At 38.6% G+C, this 20,337-nt stretch overlaps 1 protein-coding gene across 1 annotated transcript in view; it reads right to left on the bottom strand.

Annotated features, from left to right (window-relative positions):
• Nucleotides 1-6,951: 6,951 nt before the first annotated feature.
• Nucleotides 6,952-20,337, bottom strand: part of Mccc1 (methylcrotonyl-CoA carboxylase subunit 1) — a 56,845-nt gene continuing 43,459 nt past the window's right edge. The window contains exons 15-19 of the mRNA XM_046466871.2: nt 16,273-16,322; nt 12,887-13,024; nt 11,498-11,605; nt 8,458-8,529; nt 6,952-7,305 (exon numbers count right to left, since the gene is read on the bottom strand). Of these exons, the coding sequence (XP_046322827.1) occupies nt 7,177-7,305; nt 8,458-8,529; nt 11,498-11,605; nt 12,887-13,024; nt 16,273-16,322 (497 nt within the window). The 3' untranslated portion in view covers nt 6,952-7,176. The remainder of the gene's footprint in view (nt 7,306-8,457; nt 8,530-11,497; nt 11,606-12,886; nt 13,025-16,272; nt 16,323-20,337) is intronic.

The following is a 20,337-nucleotide window of genomic DNA, read 5'->3' on the forward strand; positions in this document are numbered from 1 at the left end:
TCAGTCAGGCTAGGTGGGGACCCATAGCAACCCCCTAGCAGCCACCAATCATCATGAGACAGGGAAAATACCAGGGATGCCAGATGACCCTCCCAGGAGTTTATGGTGGTTGATAACATGTTGGGAAACCATGTAGTTCAGCACTACTCCCCTCGTGGCCTAAACCAATCAGTTCAAACAAATCCTCCTCTTGTACTAACCAATCACCCTTACCCAACTTGTTCCTGCCAGTGAATGTGCTAATCATGTTTTAGAGTTGTTTTATGATTTTTCCCTCGGTGTGTGATGATTTGCTGAGAGATGCTATGATTATTTGAAGTCCCTGCCTTCCCCAAAGAGTGTATAAAACTGCCGCAAACCCTGGGCTCGGGGCATCTCAGCGTCACCAGTTTCTGTGTGCGCACGGAGGACTGAGCTAGCTCGCAATAAATACCTCTTTGCTGCTTACATCAATCTTGGTCTCTGGTGATCTTTGGGGGTCCCGAATTCAAGCATAACACCAGAAGGAATGGGGTCTCTAGGGTTATTCTCAGGGGTTGGGGGAGGTTGGACAAGACTGCTTTCTCCCAGCCTAGGGTTTGAGCACCCTGGGCAGGGCTTCCTGGAATGTCCTGTTCTACTCAGGATATGGTGGGGAAGAACTACTAACCCAAAGAATGCAGCACCCTGGGGATGCCCTCAGGGAATAGTTTGCATTATCTGGAAAGAACCAATGGCCCAAGGCTGCCTGAAGAGGGAGCATGGATCAAAACTTTTGGGGACCCCTTTTCTCCTCACCTCTCACACACAGTTTCAATCACTGGTTTCCCTTCTTCCTGAGAATTTTGAAGCTTAGTGTGAATACCTGGGAACCTGGGAGTGCTTTTTTTCCCCCTTGTACCAGGAATTGAACTCAAAGATGCTTAACCACTGAGCCACATCCCCAGCCCTATTTCTATTTTTTTAAAAAATATTTTATTACAGACAGGGTCTCATTGAGGCACTTAGGGCTTTGCTAAGTTGCTAAAATTGGTTTTGAACTCGAGATCCTCCTGTCTCAGTTTCTCCAGCTGGTGGAATTACAGGTATGCACCACTGCACCTGGCTTGGGAGTGCTTTTTTTTTTTTTAATTTTAATTTTAATTTTCTTTTTTTTTTTTTTAGTTGTTGATGGACGTTTATTTTACTTATTTTTATGTGGTGCTGAGGATGGAATCCAGTGCCTCACACATGCTAGGCAAGCACTGTACCCCTGGGCTACAACCTTAGCCATTGGGAGTGCTTTTTGAGCCCTTCTGGGGGAAAGGTGTGATAGAAGTGCAGTGTTGAGAGCCACAGCCGAAGGGGCCCCAGCAAACTTCCAGTTGCCGGCTGATGATTGGCTCACAGAGGCCCCAGCAACATCTAGCTGATTGGCTCCTCTGTGGTGATGCTCATTGGGCTGTTTCCCTGCCCTTTCAGACCATGGAGCTGCTCATTGGGGGACTTTTTTGGCTCCGCCCACGTGACCCAGCCAATTGGCCTCAAGAGCAGGAGGATTGTGGGAGGTGGAGAGAGAGGCTTGTGTGGTTGGAGAGAGAGGCTTGTGGAAAGCCTGTGGTGGCAGTTGAGGCTCTGAGGATTTTTCCTGAGAGGCTGTTTTGTTTGGCGTGTGTGGTTCTAAAAATAAAGTTAGTTTCTTTTGACAAGTGGCTCCTGATTGTGCCCAGCCAGACTGCGGCAGTGCAGAGTATTACTATCAACACTGTAAATATTTTAACAACAACCGAAGTGCCTTGATAAGGTAGAGCACAGATGCACATTTCAACTTGTAATATTCTTAAGAGAACTAGTTAAGGGTTAAGAAGAGTAAGTATATGGGAGTGAGGAGAGAAGATGATCACAGAGGAAAAAAGAATGAGTTGGGCTGAGACCACCCTGCTCTGCTGCCCAGCAGAAGTGATGATACCCACACACACTGGGGCAGACGCCAGCCAGGAAGGCTTCCCTACAGCGCCAGCTACACATGCATATGACAACTGATTGGGGCAGATGGAGTAAGTCCAGACTCAGCCTTCATATAAGAGGCAAGCTGCCCTTGGGCATGTGGCTGTCCCATCAGCACACAGGCTCTAGTGACAGGCCAGCCTGGCAGTCGACTGGAGGCAACACAATCTGCTTGTGGTTGACAGGTGCCTGGGTGACACTGAAACAAGCTAGGGCTGGGGGGAGGGAGGGTAGAGAGGGCACAGGGTGATGCACGTCCAAGCAGGCGTTTTTACTACTCTGAGGACCTGGCATTTTTGCTGGCAAGAGTAACCAGTTAAACTGAATTTAGTCCATTCTCTTCAGTGCTTGCTAGCAATAACTGGCGTTAGAAATGAATAACTACTAGTTGAGCATAAATGACATTCTAGGGACAATGCTAAAGGCAATAGCTATATTTTCTCATTAATTTCCCAGAACAATCTTGTGAGGTACATCTGCCACCTTAATTACACAGACAAAGCTCAGAGAGGTTAAATGACTTGCTGTAGGCAATATGAGTAGTAAGAGACAAAGCTAGGCTCTGACTGCAAAAAATTTAACTCCAAGGCATTGTTTTGACTACAATGCTATGTATTCTCCCCCAGGATTTTTTTTTTTTTTTAATCCTGGGGGAGAATACATAGCATTGTAGTCATGGATCAGCTGGTTGTAGTGACACATACCTATAATCCCAGCAGTTTGGAAGGCTTCAGCAGGAGGATTGCAAGTTTGAGGCCAGCCTCAGCAATTTAAGGAGACTCTGTCTCAAACAACCACCAGAAACTGGGCCCAGTGCTGCAGGCCTGTAATCCCAGCGATTTAGGAGGCTGAGGCAGGAAGATCATAAGTTCAAAGCCAGCCTCAACAATTTAGTGAGGCCCTAAGCAACTTAGATTCAGTCTCAAAATAAAAAAAAATTTAAAAGGCTGGGAATGGGGTTTAGTGGTTAAGCACTGCTGGATTCAATCCCTGGTACCAAAAAACAAAAACAAAAAAACAGAAAAACCAACCACCACTACCTACCATGGGGCTGGGGTGAAGCTCAGTGGTAGAGCATGTGCTTAGCATGTATGAGGGCCTGGGTTCCATCCCTAGAACACCACCAACAACAATAATAAAAGCAACAAGGCTCTGAAACTGTATTGTTCTCTTAGTTATGGTAGTCTTGAACAGATGCCCCCAAAATGTTATTGTCAGCGAAACGAGCAAACTGCTTTTTTCCAAGTGTATGACTCTATTTGGGGTCCTTAAATATTTTGTTTTTGTTTTTGTTGCTAGGGATGGAACCCAGGGCCTAGCCCATGGTAAACATGTGCTCTTCCATCTATTTACACCCAGCCCAGAAGAACTACTTTTAAATCAAGGAGATGGGCACCAAGGTTTGTCTTTCTCATCCCAGGTCTCCACATTGAGTGCCTCCTTTGAATGGCTTCCACTCCTTCTTCATGCTCCAATCTGAACTCCAGACTGTGCACATTAAACAACTTGGAAAATAGTTGTTTGAAAATCTCTAGTGGCTCTAACTGCCTCCAGAATAAAGTCTGGGACAGGGAAAAAACCCTTTTCCTGCTGGGCAGCTGCTTTCTCAGCCCCTCTCTGCCAAACCCATTGTGGTCTGGTCCATGTCAGATCACTCTGTGCCCCCAAACCATTGTGGCTTTCATGCCTTGTTGTTATTATTAGCTCTTGCTAGTCCCTCTGCCTGCCACGGCCTGGGCTTGCCACCTTCTTTCTCCATCTGGCAAATGGCTAACCTCCAAATCCTGGTTCAAATGTCACCGCCTCTCCCAGCTTCCAGACCCAAAGTAGAATTACTGTACTCACTGGCCCCCTCACAGGACAAAGGCGGAGTTATCACTTGCTATCAATTATATTATATGTTTCTATATTTTGGGATCCGATTTCCCATTAGAGCAAGGACTATTTTTGTTTCCAGAGGTCCTGGTAGACAGCAAGTCTTCTGGAAGTGTCTGGAAAATAAACAGGCATTCATTTGAAGGGAATTATGCTCACACAGCACCACAACTAGGGTGATCCTAAAGAATGAATTTCACCAATGTGGGGTAATCAGGCTAACTGGCTTCAATTCCTTCTTATCCACATATCCCATCACAGTTAGTCACTTAATGAATGGAGAGTTCCACCTGGTTCCACTGAAGGATCCAAATAGCATTCTTTGAAAGGTAGCAAGCAGCAACCAAAATTTCCATCAGAGCACCTTTGCTTATCCTTCTTATAGAGAAAACTTGGTGGCTGGAAGTGTAGCTCAGTAGAAGAGTGCCTGCTTTGCATGCAAAAGGCCCATGGTTTGATCTCCAGCAGCAAAATAAACAAACAAACAAATAAATGTTGGAAAGCAGAAAAGTTTGTTGCTAAAAATAGTTTGAAAAGCCCTGGTTTAGATGTGCTAGTCCTTTAGTACCTCATGCTTAGGTATCTGTAAGAACTGTTTCCTAACTAGTTTTCCAGCCTCTAGTCTTCTCTTTCTCCATCCAGCTTGCATACTGATGTGAGATGAAATTTAAAAGAATATTTTATTTTAAAAATACCATTTGAGGGGCTGTGGCTGTGGCTCAGCGGTAGTGCACTTGCCTGGCAGGTGTGAGGCACTGGGTTCAATTCTCAGCACCACATATAAAAAAATAAAAAATAAATGTCTATCAATAACTAAAATATATATATATATATATATATATATATATATATATATATATATATATATCATTTGAATTATAAATGTTTATGTAACATGTTACAAAGCATCAATCTGTAACAACCAGTCACAGCCCAATTAGAACATCAACAGTGGTTGTAAATACTACTAAGCTCATCTATCCCAATGACTTGCCCATACCCAGCATTAATCACTAAAATCAACACCTAAAACTAATAGTTATTTTCCATTTAAAAATTTTAATTCGATTTTTAGAAAATTTAGTTTTATCACATGTATACATGAGCTAAACAGTAGATTGTCAGGTTGCTGACTCTGGAGGTTTGAACAGACAGTACTCTATTGTGTTTCTTGGAACATGCTTATCACAAAGCATTATGATTCCAACATTCATCCATGTTGACTATTAATCTGCTTATTTTATTGCTGAACAGCATCCAATGTGCGACTATCCTGTTTTCTGCCAACCAAGTCAGTTTCTAAAGCTTTATTTTTATAGATGTGAATATGAACTTTTTTTTCTTTCTTTCCAGTGCTGGGGTTAGAACCCAGTACCTCGCACGCGCTAGGCAAGTGCTCTACCACTGAGCTATATTCTGCCTACAAACATTCTTGGTGCACAAGTATATTTGGGCATTTCTAAAAGTGGGATGTTAACTATAGGATATGAAAATGTATAATCCTGTAAAATAATGTTAGTTTTCCTTGAAGGGCTCCAGTAGCCATACACTTTTTTCCCCAAAATGTCACTACTTTCCCTGCTAAAAAAATAATTGTGTATTCCCTATCAAAAACCAAAACATACCAAAACAAAAAACCCAAACCTGATGTTCCATGCCAGTTAATCCGGCCCCAACTAAAATTTCGCTTTCTTTGGCACCCCTCCCTCCTCCCCCCCCTCCCCAGAGGCACCTCCCACTCTGGTGCAGATCTACTCTGGCATGGAACACATCTTGCTAATTTTCAACAATGACACGAAGCTCCTTATCATTGCTTATCTACAACTTCCACACCCTACTCCTGCCCCCTGGGTCCTCCATGAACCCTACCATGATCACATCTGTCCACAGAACTCTCTCACTCACACCAGCTCCTAAAATATCTACTTCCTACACCAGACAGGGCAGCAGCCTTGCCTCCACCCACATTTTGGGGATATCGAGTTTCAGGTTGCCTTGCTGGGGAGATGGACATTCTAACTAAGTTGTGTAACATTTATTTGAGTACTCAGCATTTCTAATTTTAGTATTTGGTACCTTTCTCCCCACAGTCTTGCTGACAGATTTGCTTCCATGGTACAGAGAAGATAGATTAATTCTGGAGTTGATGTTTTCCCACATAATATAACTTTTGACATGATTATGTTTTATTATATTTTTATTATGTTTTCCCAATTAAATTATAGGCATCTTAAAGGGAAGAAACTATCTTTGTATTTCTTTGGATTCTCCACAACATTTAACATGGTCTTACATGTTCAGCAAACACAATTCAATAGATATTTAACACTTCAATGAATATATCAAAATGCAGAAGGCTGCATGTTATTAGTAACATAAAATCTAGTCAAAAGGATAAAAATGAAATGGAAACTTTCTATTATTTTCATTAAGAAAAATGTTTCTCAAGAAAAAAGTATGCAGGGGTTGGGGCTGTAGCTCAGTGGCAGAGCATTTGCCTAGCATGCGTGAGGCATTGGGTTCAATCCTCAGCACCACATAAAAATAAACAAATAAAATAAAGGTATCCTGTCCTCCTATAACTACAACAACAACAAAACAAAACAGAACAAAACCCAAAATAAATAAATAAATAAATAAATAATAAAAAAGAAGAAGAAGAAAGTATGCAGTACCTTGGCTTTCTGCTCTTATCCATTCTATAAAATTATGTTTTTCAAATCTACTCAAATTAAATATTAATAAATAATATAGTCTAGCATAGTACACATTTTTTTTTAAAAGCTGAGGAAAGGATAGTACAATAAAGGCAGAAGCAGTCTAGACAGAAACTTTCTAATCACAAGGACTAGAAATAAATAACATTCATGTCTTTCAACTGCCTAATAAGTTACTATTTTCAATACAAAACCTTGGTTGAGTTTAGTTCTATGGCATCTGTCTCTAAAATATGTTCCTCTCAATTTTTATCACAATTATAACTGTGAAGCAATTCATTTAATTAAATGACCTTTTCTGTTTCAATCATTCTCTTTTGATCAAGGTGTCACTCCTCCTTCCTTAAAGATACTACATTGTATAAAATTTGAGGCAGAAACAAACAACACTGGCTTCCAGTAAAAACCTAGAATTCAATTTTATTAGTATGAAATTTTCTGAGATAATTTGTTGCATTTGTGACCCAAGAGCATGATTCTCAAATATGAAACATTTTAGCACAATCCCACAATCATTTATTTAGTAAAACTGTTTATGAGATCCAGGGAGGAACAGGAGGTGCTTTCTGTTTTTAGTACAGAAAAGATACTGCTCAGTTGACCATTTCTTTGATGGAATTTATACTGATTCCCTTTGATCAGATTCTTCTTCCTCAAACTCTACTAAAGGAGCATGTCTGTTGGCCTGAGTACCTTCATTGTAGAATACTTTCTTTATTGTGCCATCCTTTGGAGCTTTTATGGTATGCTGCAAAGACAAGACATGACAAACAATGGTTGCAGTACTAACAAGGACTGAATATATAACAAGTCAAAAAAGTCTGACAAAAATGAAAAATGTGAACAGTTGTTTTGAAATTGTGTAATACATATACAGTTACGAAAAATTATGCTATGAATGGATAATTATGAATGTATGCACTCCACTATTGTCATATATGTAAGAAATAAATAAAAAAAAATTAGAAAAGAGAAATTGTGTAATACAGAGAAAACACAGTTTTCTCTATTTTGATCTCCAGTCCTATCCCCTCTTCCTTTAATCCCCTTCCTTTACTTTATTGATCTTCCTTCTGTTTATTTAAAATATTTTTAGTTGTATATGGACACAATACTTTTATTTTATTTATTTATTTTTATATTGTACTGAGGATTGAACCCAGTGCCTCACACATGTGAGGCAAGTGCTCTACCACTGAGCTACTTGTGCTATTTTTAATTTGTGCATCATAGTTATATAAAAAATTGGAAGGCACTGTTATCATATTCATACATGCACATAGCATAATTTGGCCAACTTCATTCCCCAGTTCTTTTCATTTACCTTCCCTCCTCCCTTGCCTTTCTTTGCTGGTTTTTACTCTACTGATCTTCTTTCTGTTTTTGTGAGATTCCCCCTTTTCTCTAGCTTCCACATAAGAGAGAAAATCTTTGTCCCTTGACTTTCTGAGCCTCACTTTTTCCACTTAGCATGAAAACCTTCTCAGGTGAATGTAATATTTGTTCAGGGATGAGAACCATTCACCTATAATTTCCAACTGTCTCAAAACCTAGACAGCTGATTTAACTTGGTGGAGGTTTTCACTTTGATACTAATGCTTGGCTTACTAAAAGTTTAGCCTTAGAAAATACTAATGGTTAACATTCAGCTGGGTTATTGCCTGATTCCAAGCTAATGATAACTCCATAATCAGAAAAGGACAGCTGCAATTTCACAAAATTAAAATGAAAATGTATTTACAAGAAGGATGGTTTAGTTCTGTTTCCTGAAATGAATGCTTAGCCAATCCATGGCTTTTGATATTTAAAATGGTATTTACTCATAAAATAAGGCAAAAGAACAATTAGGTCTGAGAGTTTCCAATGTTTACTTGGCAACTGAACTCATGATTTCACATACCTCCATCTTCATGGCGATCATAACCATCAGAGAATCTCCAGCTTTTACTTTGTCACCAGCTTTTACAAAAACCTAGGAATTCAGAGTTACACATTTAATATTTAAAAACAGAAAGGTCCTTCATAGTCTCTATTTTTAATTTATTTTTTTATTTTTGGGTACCAGGGATTAAACTCAGGGGTGCTTAAGCACTGAGCCACATCCCCCACCCTTTTTTATACTTTATTTAGAGACAGGGTCTCACTGAGTTGCTTAGGGCTTCACTAAGTTGCTGAGGCTGGCTTTGAACTTGTGTGTGATCCTTCTGCCCCAGCCTCCAGAGCCACTGGGATTACAGGAATGAGCTACCATACCTGGCTCCTTCCTTGTCTTTAGAGTTGGCATTTAAACATACAAAACAGAAATATGTGTCCATGTGGTGGTGTTGTCTTCCTAAGTCAAATGTCCTGGCATAAACTGGAGATTTTCAGGTCAATACAGCGTTGAGGCGCCGCAGCCAGGGGACAGCCCTGCAGCCACAATCCCTACCTCCCAAATCATCTAGTCTTGCTTAAGTCAGACACTTTACATATCTTGTTGTTCTTTAGTTTTTTTAATGAATGTACAATTGAGACACATCAATACAAGGAAGGACTAATACGTGTAAATGTCTCTATCACAGATAGGGATAGAGGGATAAATGAGGGTCTTGACTATTTTTTTATTAATTTTGGGGTTGTCTAGGATAGCTGTTTCAAGTCCTCAGGGAGTACAGTGTAGTGGGTATGTAGATAACCCTCATTTGAGAGAATTAAATTTATTAGCAACCCTAGAAAAGTATTTCCACTTTCTCTTTTACATATTTAAATGAACTCAAGTATCCTATATGTCTCACTGACTTTTTGCTTAACAAGGTTACCAAAAAGTTCTTGGAAACAGTGAAGTTAGGTTCTAAAGTCACAAGGCAGAGCTAAATTATGAAAAGGAGGAAGTGCAATCAAAAGCTCCACAAATCATCCAACCCTGGGTGATGCTTTAGTACTGCCCAGTGAATCACTGTCTGGGGTTAGGGTTATGGGAAAAATGTCTATCTTTAATTATTATTATTTTTTGGTACCAGGGATTGAGCCCAGGGGATCTCAATTTCTCAGCCACCTCCCCAGCCCTTCTTATTTTTTGAGACAGGGCCTCACTAAGTTGCTGAGAATGGCCTCAAACTTGTGATCTTTCTGCCTCAGTCTCTGGAGTTGCTGGGATTACAGGCACGGGCCACCATGCCTGGCTGTATTTCTAATTATTAATTTTTTTCTTGAGATAGGGTCTCACAGTGTTGTCAAGGCTGATCTTGAACTCCTGGGCTCCAGCAATCCTTATTACTCAGCCTCCTGAGTCACTAGGACTACAGATGCTGGCCATAGTACCTAACTGAAATGTCTATTTGTAAAGTAAGACTAGGGTGGGGGATGTAAGCTTAATAGTAGAGCACTTGCCAGGCATGCACAAGGCCGTAAGTTCAATCCTCAGCACTGCAAAAATAACAACGAAACACCATCACCAAAAAAAAAAAACCCACCAAAAAACCCTTAAAGACTAACTCTCTGCAGGGATGCTACACTGCAAGAGGCCTGTGGGAACCAAGACTGAACTGGCTAAAGGCAGATCTAGGTCTCTTAGATTAAAGCCCATTGGGAGCAAATATTCCCAGAGGACAACAGTGGGTAAGAATCACCCACATTGTTTAAATAGTTCTTTTCTTTTTTGGGTACCAAGAAAATACAGTTGAATTTTTATGACTTAAATGCATTTGGGAAAACTCTTTTTGTATTCCAGTGTATAAAAGGAGACTACTGATCTACCACTGTTTGAAGTTATATCAGTCTCTGCTTTGGTCTGAATATTTGTGTCCCTGAAAATTCATATGCTGAAATCCTACCCCACAAGGTGACATTATTTGGAGTTGGGCCTCTGGGAGGTGATTATAAAGAATTATTGCCTCTTTTCTTTCTTTCTTTCTTCCTTCCTTCCTTCTTTCCTTCCTTCCTTCCTTTCTTTCATTTTCTTTTCTTTTTTTTTTTTTTATACTGGGGATTGAACCAATCTCTTCCACTGAGCTTCATTGTCAGTCTTTTTTTTATTTTAGATAGGGTCTCATAAGTTGCTGAGGGCCTCATTAAGTTGCTGAGGCTGGCTTTGAACTTGTGATCCTTCTGTCTCAGCCGCCTTGTGCCCATGTGTCAATTCATGACAAAATTATTTGCCGTTAAATTTAACATTAAAGCCCAGCCTTTTCAGATAATGCTTGGTGAATGTTCCATTTTAATCACAATTTGAATTATTTATACACTTTTACTTATTGAACCCAGGGCCCTGAGCTACACACCCAAATTATTTGTACTTTGATATAAATTCCCACCTTTAAAAACAGCAGCAGTAGGGCTAGAGGCACCACACACACACACACACACACACACACACACACACACACACACAAAGCCATGCATGGTGGGGCACATGTGTAATTCCAGTGGCTGAGGAGGCAAAGGCAGGAGGATCACAAGTTCAAAGCTAGCCTAGCAAAAGCGAGGTGCTAAGCAACTCAGTGAGACCCTGTCTCTAAATAAAATACAAAATAGGCTGGGGATGTGGCAGAGTGGCAGAGTGTCTCTGAGTACCTGGTACCAAACCAAAACAAAACACAGCAGCAGTCTTGGGCTGGAATGTAGCTCAAAGTTAGAGGAGGTGTTTGGCATATACAATGCTCAGTAGGGCATTCACTTAGCATGTGTGAGGCACATGGGTTCAATCCTAAACACTATATAAAAATAAATAAATAAAATAAAGGTATTTTGTCTATCTGTAACTAAAAAAACATTAAAATCAAACAGTAGTCTTTATCATAAATTAGATAAATAGATATTTTCAACTAAGATTGAAATACAGAACTTGAATCTTAGTTTCTTGAACAAATGCTTTCCAATAAGCATGATTTAGAGAGGGAAAAGAATATATATGATGAAGTTCAAAAAGGCAGTAACAAGGCCTACAGATGCCATGTGATTACCTTTTCAATGGTTCCAGTCATAGGAGCTATGGTACCTCCCTGAATTCCTTCTGAGCTTGCTGAAGACAAATATTTGGGTATTGGAATGCCGATCTCAATACTTCCTTCCTATAAAAAGAAAATGATCTAAAAATGAAATCAATATCCTATCACTGTGTTTTACTAATAAACCTGAGGTTAAGATGGTTTTCAAATTATTTGTTAACTATTAGTCATCACTCATTTCTTACAGTGGGTTCTAATCAGAACACTGGGTTCTAATCTAGCTTTGTGACCTTGAGCAAATCACTAAACTTTTCTTGGTGTTGGTTTCCCATTATGAAGGAGTAATGGCATACACATCTCACTAGGAATTAAAGAATTAAAGCATGTAACTGTGGGTAACAGCCACTATCTGGAAACGACTTTTAGGAGGACCATCACAATCAAGTGCTTAATCTATCCCAGGAACTTCACACATATAATCATATAATATGTATAATCTATACATATATATGTAAATTATGTTATTAATCATCACAACAACTCTACAAGGGAAATAATGATGCTCCTATTCATAGATTCATATATGGGGAACTGAAGTCCAGTTTAACTGTGCAAGGTCATATAGCTGCTAAGAGACATGGCCAGATTTTGAACCAAAGCAGCCTCACATTCCAGAACTCTTGTTCTCCATTACTCCATGTTCTGCCTTTACCATTGTATTTTAATAGTCAACTATGGAAAGGAGTGCCTGGGAAAGTGAGATCAACCTTGACTCCATGTATGTAAGTTTAATAACTATAGACTACTGAAGTCATCTCATCACCAAGGACTGTGATCTATAAGAGGGTTCCCAAATGTGAGGAGACTCCAAAAAGGCCAGAGTACATCTGATCATGCATTCCCCTTCTGCCAAGACAGGGGGATAGGGACTCACCAGGTAGCAGCCTCCCAAACAAGACCATGCACAGCCTGCAAGAGATCCCCACTAACCCCACTTGCCTTCCTACTGCCCTCAGCCCAGTGGACTCTTCTCCCAGTGGTCTCGTCCTCCAAAATCCCCAGAATTCCCAGTGTCAGAAGGATAATGGCTGGGGAAGCCCTATAAGAACACTGCCCACTGACCAGGGGAGACTCACAAGGAGTGTGCAAGTCTTATTTTAGAATTCAAGGAAGAGAATGATTATGCATCGAATATTGAGAACCTATGTGAATAAAAGAGTGAACAGAGAACTTAGAGAAGGTTAGAATGTGGCAAAGAGACACATTTGGAGAGGGAAACTGAGGGAAAAATGATCACCATGGTGGCTAAAGGAAGTGGAATCTTTTTGATATTTCAGTGAAATGCCTCTGGTCAAACAATTCTGTTCCAGACCCTAAGGGTGATATTATAAAAAGAAACATTACCATGGAAAATAGGTAAATAGTGTTTTCCAGGATAATTAGCTTAGTTTTAGTAGCAACTCCATTAACAAAACATTTCAGGTAAGTGCAGTCTCCCTCACTATAAAGATCACCAGTGACTTGGAAAGTTTTATCTTCAATCTGGAAAAAAATAGAAAAATACAATCTTTGAAGTAAGTGAACAACTCTACAGAGTTAATAGAATCAAAATACTTAGAAACAGCAGTGGGATAATTAAAAGAAAAAAAAAGGTTATACAAAGCATAACACCATTGATAAAGTTTCATTTAAGAACAGAAAGAATAGCAATAAAAATATAAATCAAATTAAGCAAAATTATTGAAATTCATTTGGGTATATTACATGTTAGTATTCATTTCTGAGTACCTGAGTTTAAAGTCAAATTTATTTTTCCTATGCCAGTGTCAGTAATAGGAAAAGCTAGAACTACATAATTAGATGGTATTTCTTTCATTTCATCAACATGTAGATCCAATTCATGAGCCTTAGTTATGATTTAAGATGACAAATTAGCAGAAGATTGACCACAATTTTCTCACTTTAAGAGACTATGTGCCAAAGAACAGATTTCAAATGTAATGTTTCAAGGAAGCTGACAAAAAGAACATGAAAATTTGTTTAAAAGAATATCTTCTCACATAGACACTCAAGAGAAAAAATTTTTATGCATAGAAAATTCACTTAAATCTCTGTACTTTTCATTTCAGTTCCCATGATGTTAGTGTAGAAATCCTATGGCTATTCTTTTCAAACATATTACGTGGGCTAAGGTGAAATAGGTCATATTGCCATATTTATACATTGGTTCTCATCTATCCTAAGTTAAATATGACATTTTAGTCTGCTTTGTAACCTTCTAAAACAGCAATTTGAATGTTTGACAAATTCTCACGATGTAAAGGTTAGATTGGAAACAGTTTTGTTTAAAGATTCACAAAAGCACATTCTAAATTTGTGGATTTAGTTTCATGAACTGAGATAGAGCAAATTGGCAATTACTAGTTACCAAGGGATAAGAGAGGTCCCTAAACCAGAAGCACCAATATGAGTTACAATTCTCATGTACTAAAGTAGGTAGACTTCTCGTGGTGGTCTGGATCTCAGAGAAAGAAAACCAGTATATCTCAAAATGTTGGGAAGTCTGACACATATTGATAAATCCATTTTGCAGGATTTGAAATCTCTTAGCTAATATTAAAAATGATCTACTCTGTCCCTGAATTTGCACCTTATTATAGGAATTTGTTTGAATTCCTACATTTTTCAACCTTTCTAGCATTTAATTTTGTCAGTGTAATGGACTTGTTATTATTGATTGAACCCAGGGGTGCTTAACCACTTAGCCACATCCCCAGCCCTTTTAAAAATATTTTATTTGAGACAGGGTCTTACTGAGTTACATAGAGCCTTACTAAGTTGCTGAGTCTGGCTTTGAACTCACAATTATCCTGCCTCAGCCTCCCAAGCCGCTGGGATTACAGGTGTGCGTCACTGTGCCCGGTGTAATGGACTTATTTTAATTGAGGGCTGTCATAAACTTTACATTGGAGGTACTAAAGTAGATCCCTTGGGGTTCCCAACACCCATCTGGGGGGGCATGAAGTCAAACTATTTTCATAATAAGACTAAGATATCATTTCCCTGTTTTACCCTCATCCTTTCATGAGTACACAGTGGAATTTTCCAGGAGCAATAAAAATATAAATCAAATTATGCGATACTATCTTTCTGATGGCTAATGGAATGTGTTCTTGGATAATCATAGGTTTTAAAGTTCTGCTTGGTCTATAATGCAATAGTAACAAAACAAAAACCGGATTAAAAAATAGGCAAAGAACCTGAATAGACATTTCTCCCAAGAAGATTTATAAATGGCCAATAAGCATATAAAAAAGCTGCTCAGGTTGGGGTGTAGCTTGCCCAACATGTATGAATTTGATTCTAGTACCCACTGCCACACACAAAGTTTCAATATTCTTAGACATTATGGAGATGCAAATTAAAAGTCAAAATGAGATACCACTTCATACCCATTAGGATGGCTATTATTAAAAAAAACAATGCATGATAACAAAAATAAAACAAAAAAATTTAACAAGTAATAGTCAGGATGTGGAGAAGGAATCCTTGTGCACTGCTGGTCAGAATGCAAAATGGTAAGAGTTGTTAAAGAAAACAATATGGCTATCTCTCAAAGCATGAAAAATAGAATTACTAGCTGGCTTCAGTGACACAAGTCTCTAATTCTAGCTACCCAGAAGGCTGAGGCAGGAGGATCACAAGTTTGAGGTTAGCCTGGGCAACTAAGCAAGACCCTGTCTTAACAATTGATTGAAGACTACTTTAAAACGGCTGGGATACAGAATCTAGAATATTTGAGTCCCCAGCACTTAAAAGAAAAAAAAAAAAAAGGTAGAACTTGTTCTTGGGAGTGAGGGGAAAAGGGAATGGAGTTAATATTGTTTAATGGCTACAGAATTTCAGTTTTGCAAGATAAAATAAGTTTTGGGCTGGGGTTGTAGCTCAGTGGTAGAGCGCTTGCCTGGCACATGTGAGGCACTGGATTCGATTCTCAGCACCACGTAAAAATAAATAAAGGCATCGTGTCCACTTATACAACTAAAAAAATATTTAAAAAAATAAGTTTTGGAGTTGAATGGTTGTACAACTATGTGAATATATTTTAATGCCATTGGGCTGTATGCTTAAAAATGACTAAATGGTAAATTTTGTTATGAGCATTTTACCATAATTAAAAAATAAAAAGGGCTGGGGATGTGGCTCAAGCGGTAGTGGGCTCGCCTGGCATGCGTGCGGCCCGGGTTCAATCCTCAGAACCACATACAAACAAAGATGTTGTGTCCGCCGAAAACTAAAAAATAAATATTAAAATTAAAAAAAATAAAATAAAAATAAAAATTTCCCAGTTAAAATTTCTAGATGGTAAATTTTGGTATAGATGTGACTACCATAAACAAAAGATCTTTTGGGGAGGTGTCTCAATAATTTTTCAGAGTGTATAGGGTTTCTGACACCAAAAACTTGAGAACTGCTGATTTTGAGGCAAACACATACATAACTTTAGGGCTTGCTAGGTGTCTGATTCAAGGCTATTACTTCTTGCCAAGTTTTTATTCTTAAGGAAACCATGGCCAAACTGAGCAAACAAAGAGTTAGAAACTATATATGGGGTAATTTCTCCAAACTAGTCTGAAATAAAAGCACATAACATTCTTCTAACTACAGTTACAATAGTCAAAGGCTTAAGAGAAATTGGAGATTAAAAAAAAAACAAAAAAACACTCGTTCAGTAGGAGAGAAGCCAGAGTTAGCTCTGAACTGTAGAATAAAACCTGATTAAAGCTTACCTGCATGCCATATGACCCATCATGGTTATATGTTACAGCTATTGCTACATCTTTATGGAAAAGGGGGAAAATTAAAGAAAAATTAGAAGACATTCACTTATTCAATAACTGAGATGCCAAAATCTCATTTTCAATCTTAAGATAACCAGCTGTTCACAAAGGATCATCATCTTTTAACTCCCTGGAAATAAAGGCTTTTTCTTAGAAAAGCATCTGGCAGGCAGGTTTCAATGAAGTTCAACCTCAAACTTTTCTTTTTTAAAAATTCAGTTTTAGATATTTTTAAAGTTGTAGAATATTTTCTATATTTGCCCTACAATGAAAAGTCTGCAGTGTCATAGCAGAGAATACAATGAATTGATAAATAGAAGTTCTAGTTTAAGACCCAAATTTCTGATTTCCTCTGTGGTCCTAACTTGAGTCACTAAATCCCTGAGCCTTTTTATTTCTGAGCTACTTAGTGGGTATGAGAATGTAACGATTACATAAGTGAGAGAGTGCTTTATAAACAGTAATAGACTATACAAATATACGAAATCATTCATATTATTACATGAATATGGAATTGATTGAAGACTACTCTAGGAGTTGGAAATCAAGTTTTGTAGAAGCTCAGGGGTAGCATGCATGCTTAACATACACAAAGCCCAGGGTCTGAGCCTTAGCACCAGGAAAAAAAAAAAAAAAAGTATCATGGGGCAGAGCATATAGGTCACAGTAATTTCATTACCTCCTGATACTTCAACCATCACTTTCATTCTGCCAGCTCAAATCTGTTTCTAGCCCTGACTTTCCTTCCTTCTCTAGAACTCTGATTAGTTAACTGCCAGCTGGATGCCACACTGGCATATTAAAACCATCATGCTGGGTCCAACAAATCATTGTCCCCTCCTGGCCTGTGAGCTCCATGACTAGCACCACTTTTCTTCTTGTCATCTGTACTTACAACCTGTCATCCTTGCCTCATCTTTCTTTGGGCTTTCTACCTCCAGCAGTCCCCATATGGCTACCAAATTCTTTCCTCTACGTACCTGTCCTGTGCATGCTTGCCTTTCCATTCCCATTGCTCTACCTTGACCCCGGCCAGGCTGAATGGTCTGAATGGCTCTGAGGAGATCCTCCAGGATTTTCCTGCTTCCTATCTCAATCCTTCCAGCTTATGCTTCCTAGCTTGTCCCCAGTGCACTCAAAACACTTGGCCCTGTTTGACGGCTCCAACTTCTCAGCCTTATTTGCTACCTCTCCTCTGCACACACAGATTTCTGCTCAAAAAATAAATGGGGAAATGGGCCAATACTCCTCATCTGTGCCTCTGCTCATGGCTCCTCCTTCACCATGTTGCTGTTCCCAGCCACAATAAAACCCCATGCCTGCTTTCTTCACTCCATGCTCACTGTCCTTGGGAAGTCTGCCTGGCAGGATAAACTCTCTCCTCTAAACATTTATATTTCTGCATATAATGATTCTCCCCTCATCCTGATTTATAATAAAAGTGAGTTTTCTCTTCATGAGTTGTTTCAAAAAAAAAAAAAAAAAACAAAAACAAAAAACAACTTAGTAATAAAAGCATTCACAAAAGTCAAATACTAATACACAAAAACTCCAGGGTCTGCAATGTTAACCATACCCCATCCATCTTCCCAATACATTTCCAAACGGTGAATTCTTTTTATTTTAAATTTTTTTTTTTTAGTTGTAGATAGACATAATACCTTTTTATTTATTTATTTCATATGGTGCTGAGAATTAAACCCAGTGCCTCACGCTGAGTGCTAGACAAGCACCCTACCACTGAGCCACAACCCCAGCCCCATGGTGAATTTTTTGATAGAAAAAAGTGCACAAAGATATTTTTTCCCTCTTCTCCACTTCACTCAGCATATCTATTTCTTCAAAGATTTTTGTACTGGGTGTATGAAAATTCTCCACCCCCATTTTGTCAACATGCTTTAACTTTCTTAGAAGAAAATGCCCTGAATTACACCCGATCAATGTTCTTTCAATTTATAAAATATGAAAAGCAGTTTTAACTGACACAAATGCCAGTAGAATCATAGAAAAGACACTGCCATTGATTCTAAATTCTTTTATAGCATTATAAAGTGATTAAACTTGTTTCTCTCTCCCTTACATATTTCTTGTCACTCACCAGAGAAACTTAACACCCTCATACATTTAATAAGATATGGAAATCTAGCATGGCATGAGGCAGGTATGCATATGTTCAGTTTCTTTTTCTTTCTTTTTCTTTTCTTTTTTTTTTTTTTGAGAGAGAGAGAGAGAGAGAATTTTAATATTCTTTTTTTTAGTTCTTGGCAGACACAACATCTTTGTTCGTATGTGGTGCTGAGGATCGAACCTGGGCCGCACACATACCAGGCGAGCGCGCTACCGCTTGAGCCACATCCCTGGCCCCATATGTTCTGTTTCAAGTGCTGGCTCCACCAGTTACTTTCAGTGTCACTTTTGAAAGATTACTTATCTCTCTATGCTCTGGCCTTGGCTCAAAGAGATCAGTAATTTACAAAGTTGACATTAATAACACTGATCTCACTGGCCTGTTCTGAAAATGTAAATGAAATAATCTTTGGAAAGTGTTTAACAAAGTATCTAACAAACACCAAATAATCAATATATCCTAGCTGTTATTATCATTGAGGGTTGGGCATGGTTCTGTAAAACATGGCTAAAAGTAACAAAGTAAGAAAAAATTTCAAGCCTTGAATACAGTATTTGAAATACTTGGTTATTCTCACTGAGATCATGAAAAGTTGATTCTACTTTTGATTTTTAAATGCTTTGGGGCTCTTAGGGCACTTTTGATGTATTTTCCTATGGTCACAGCTGATTAGCATTTTTCAGAGATTCACCATAACTTTCTTTTCTTTTTTTAGTACTGGGGATTAAACCTAGGGGAATAAACACTGAACTAGGTTGTCTGCCAGTTTAATTTTTTATTTTGAGACAGTGTCTTACTAAGTTGCTGAGGACCTTGCTAAATTGCTGAGGCTTGCCTCAAACTTTTGATCCTCCTGCCTCCCAAGTCTCCGGGATTACAGGCATGTGCTACTGTGCTTGGCTCACCATAACATTTCTAAAAGCTATTACACTCAGACCTGGATTCTTTTTGTAGAATACTGCCAAAGGGTGTAGTGAACAGGAGTCATATTAGCTTTTCAATTATGTATGCATTATTTTAACATGAAACTTTTTTTAATTCTAAAAAATTCAGCATAATTTAAAACACTACTTATTGCTTAAATAAAGATTCCAGCCAAATAACAATTGGTTGATCTACTAAATTACAATCCCACACACAATTCTTCTGTTTAATTGAGGTTTAATTGAAATTTTACTGCTTCTGATACTTCCATTCAGCATATAGGATTCTAGAGACAGATATTTCCCAAGTTTGGGGGCTGCTTTTTTAGAATGAAATGAGTAAACACACATTAGCATAAAATGGAGAGGGAAATCATATGCACAATGCTACTATGTAAAAGATATTTCCAAACTTTCCTTATGATAGCTTAAAAATATACTGATGCATTTAAGGTAATGCACATGATAAGAAAATAGCTAAAGATTTGTAACCCAAGTAGTTTCTGTGAATGAGGAATTTGTTACTAAGTGAGTGAATGTCTAGAGTTGAAGTAGAAAAGATCCTACTCTGCTTAGAAAAAGAGGGAGTAACAATCAGTAGGCAAGAGGATTTGGCTCCACCTTGTACATAGATTTTTTTTAAAGGGAGCTCTCATAGTTCAGGGATACCTCACAAGGACATCAGATGACTGCACCCATCTGGCTTCCCATGCAAACTGTCCTACAGAAGAAGGGATATGGTCACCAGCCATCACAGGATACTGATCCCTCTGGTATGTGACCCTGGGTATAAATTTATTAACTATCTTCTGGCTTAGGTATCAGCCTCTTCTGACTTCAGTTAAAATAAACCAGTCCTTACTCTGAACCTATTCAAATTAGTTTGTAATAAAATTGTTCTCCATTGGAAAAATCATGGGAGTCAATATCAGAAAGAGTGGGCAGTCAATAATGCTGTGCCAC

The sequence above is a fragment of the Marmota monax genome, unplaced genomic scaffold (assembly GCF_021218885.2).
Source record: "Marmota monax isolate L192 unplaced genomic scaffold, Marmota_monax_Labrador192_F-V1.1 WCK01_AAM20220418_F8-fsc00074, whole genome shotgun sequence".
Lineage (NCBI taxonomy): Eukaryota > Metazoa > Chordata > Mammalia > Rodentia > Sciuridae > Marmota > Marmota monax.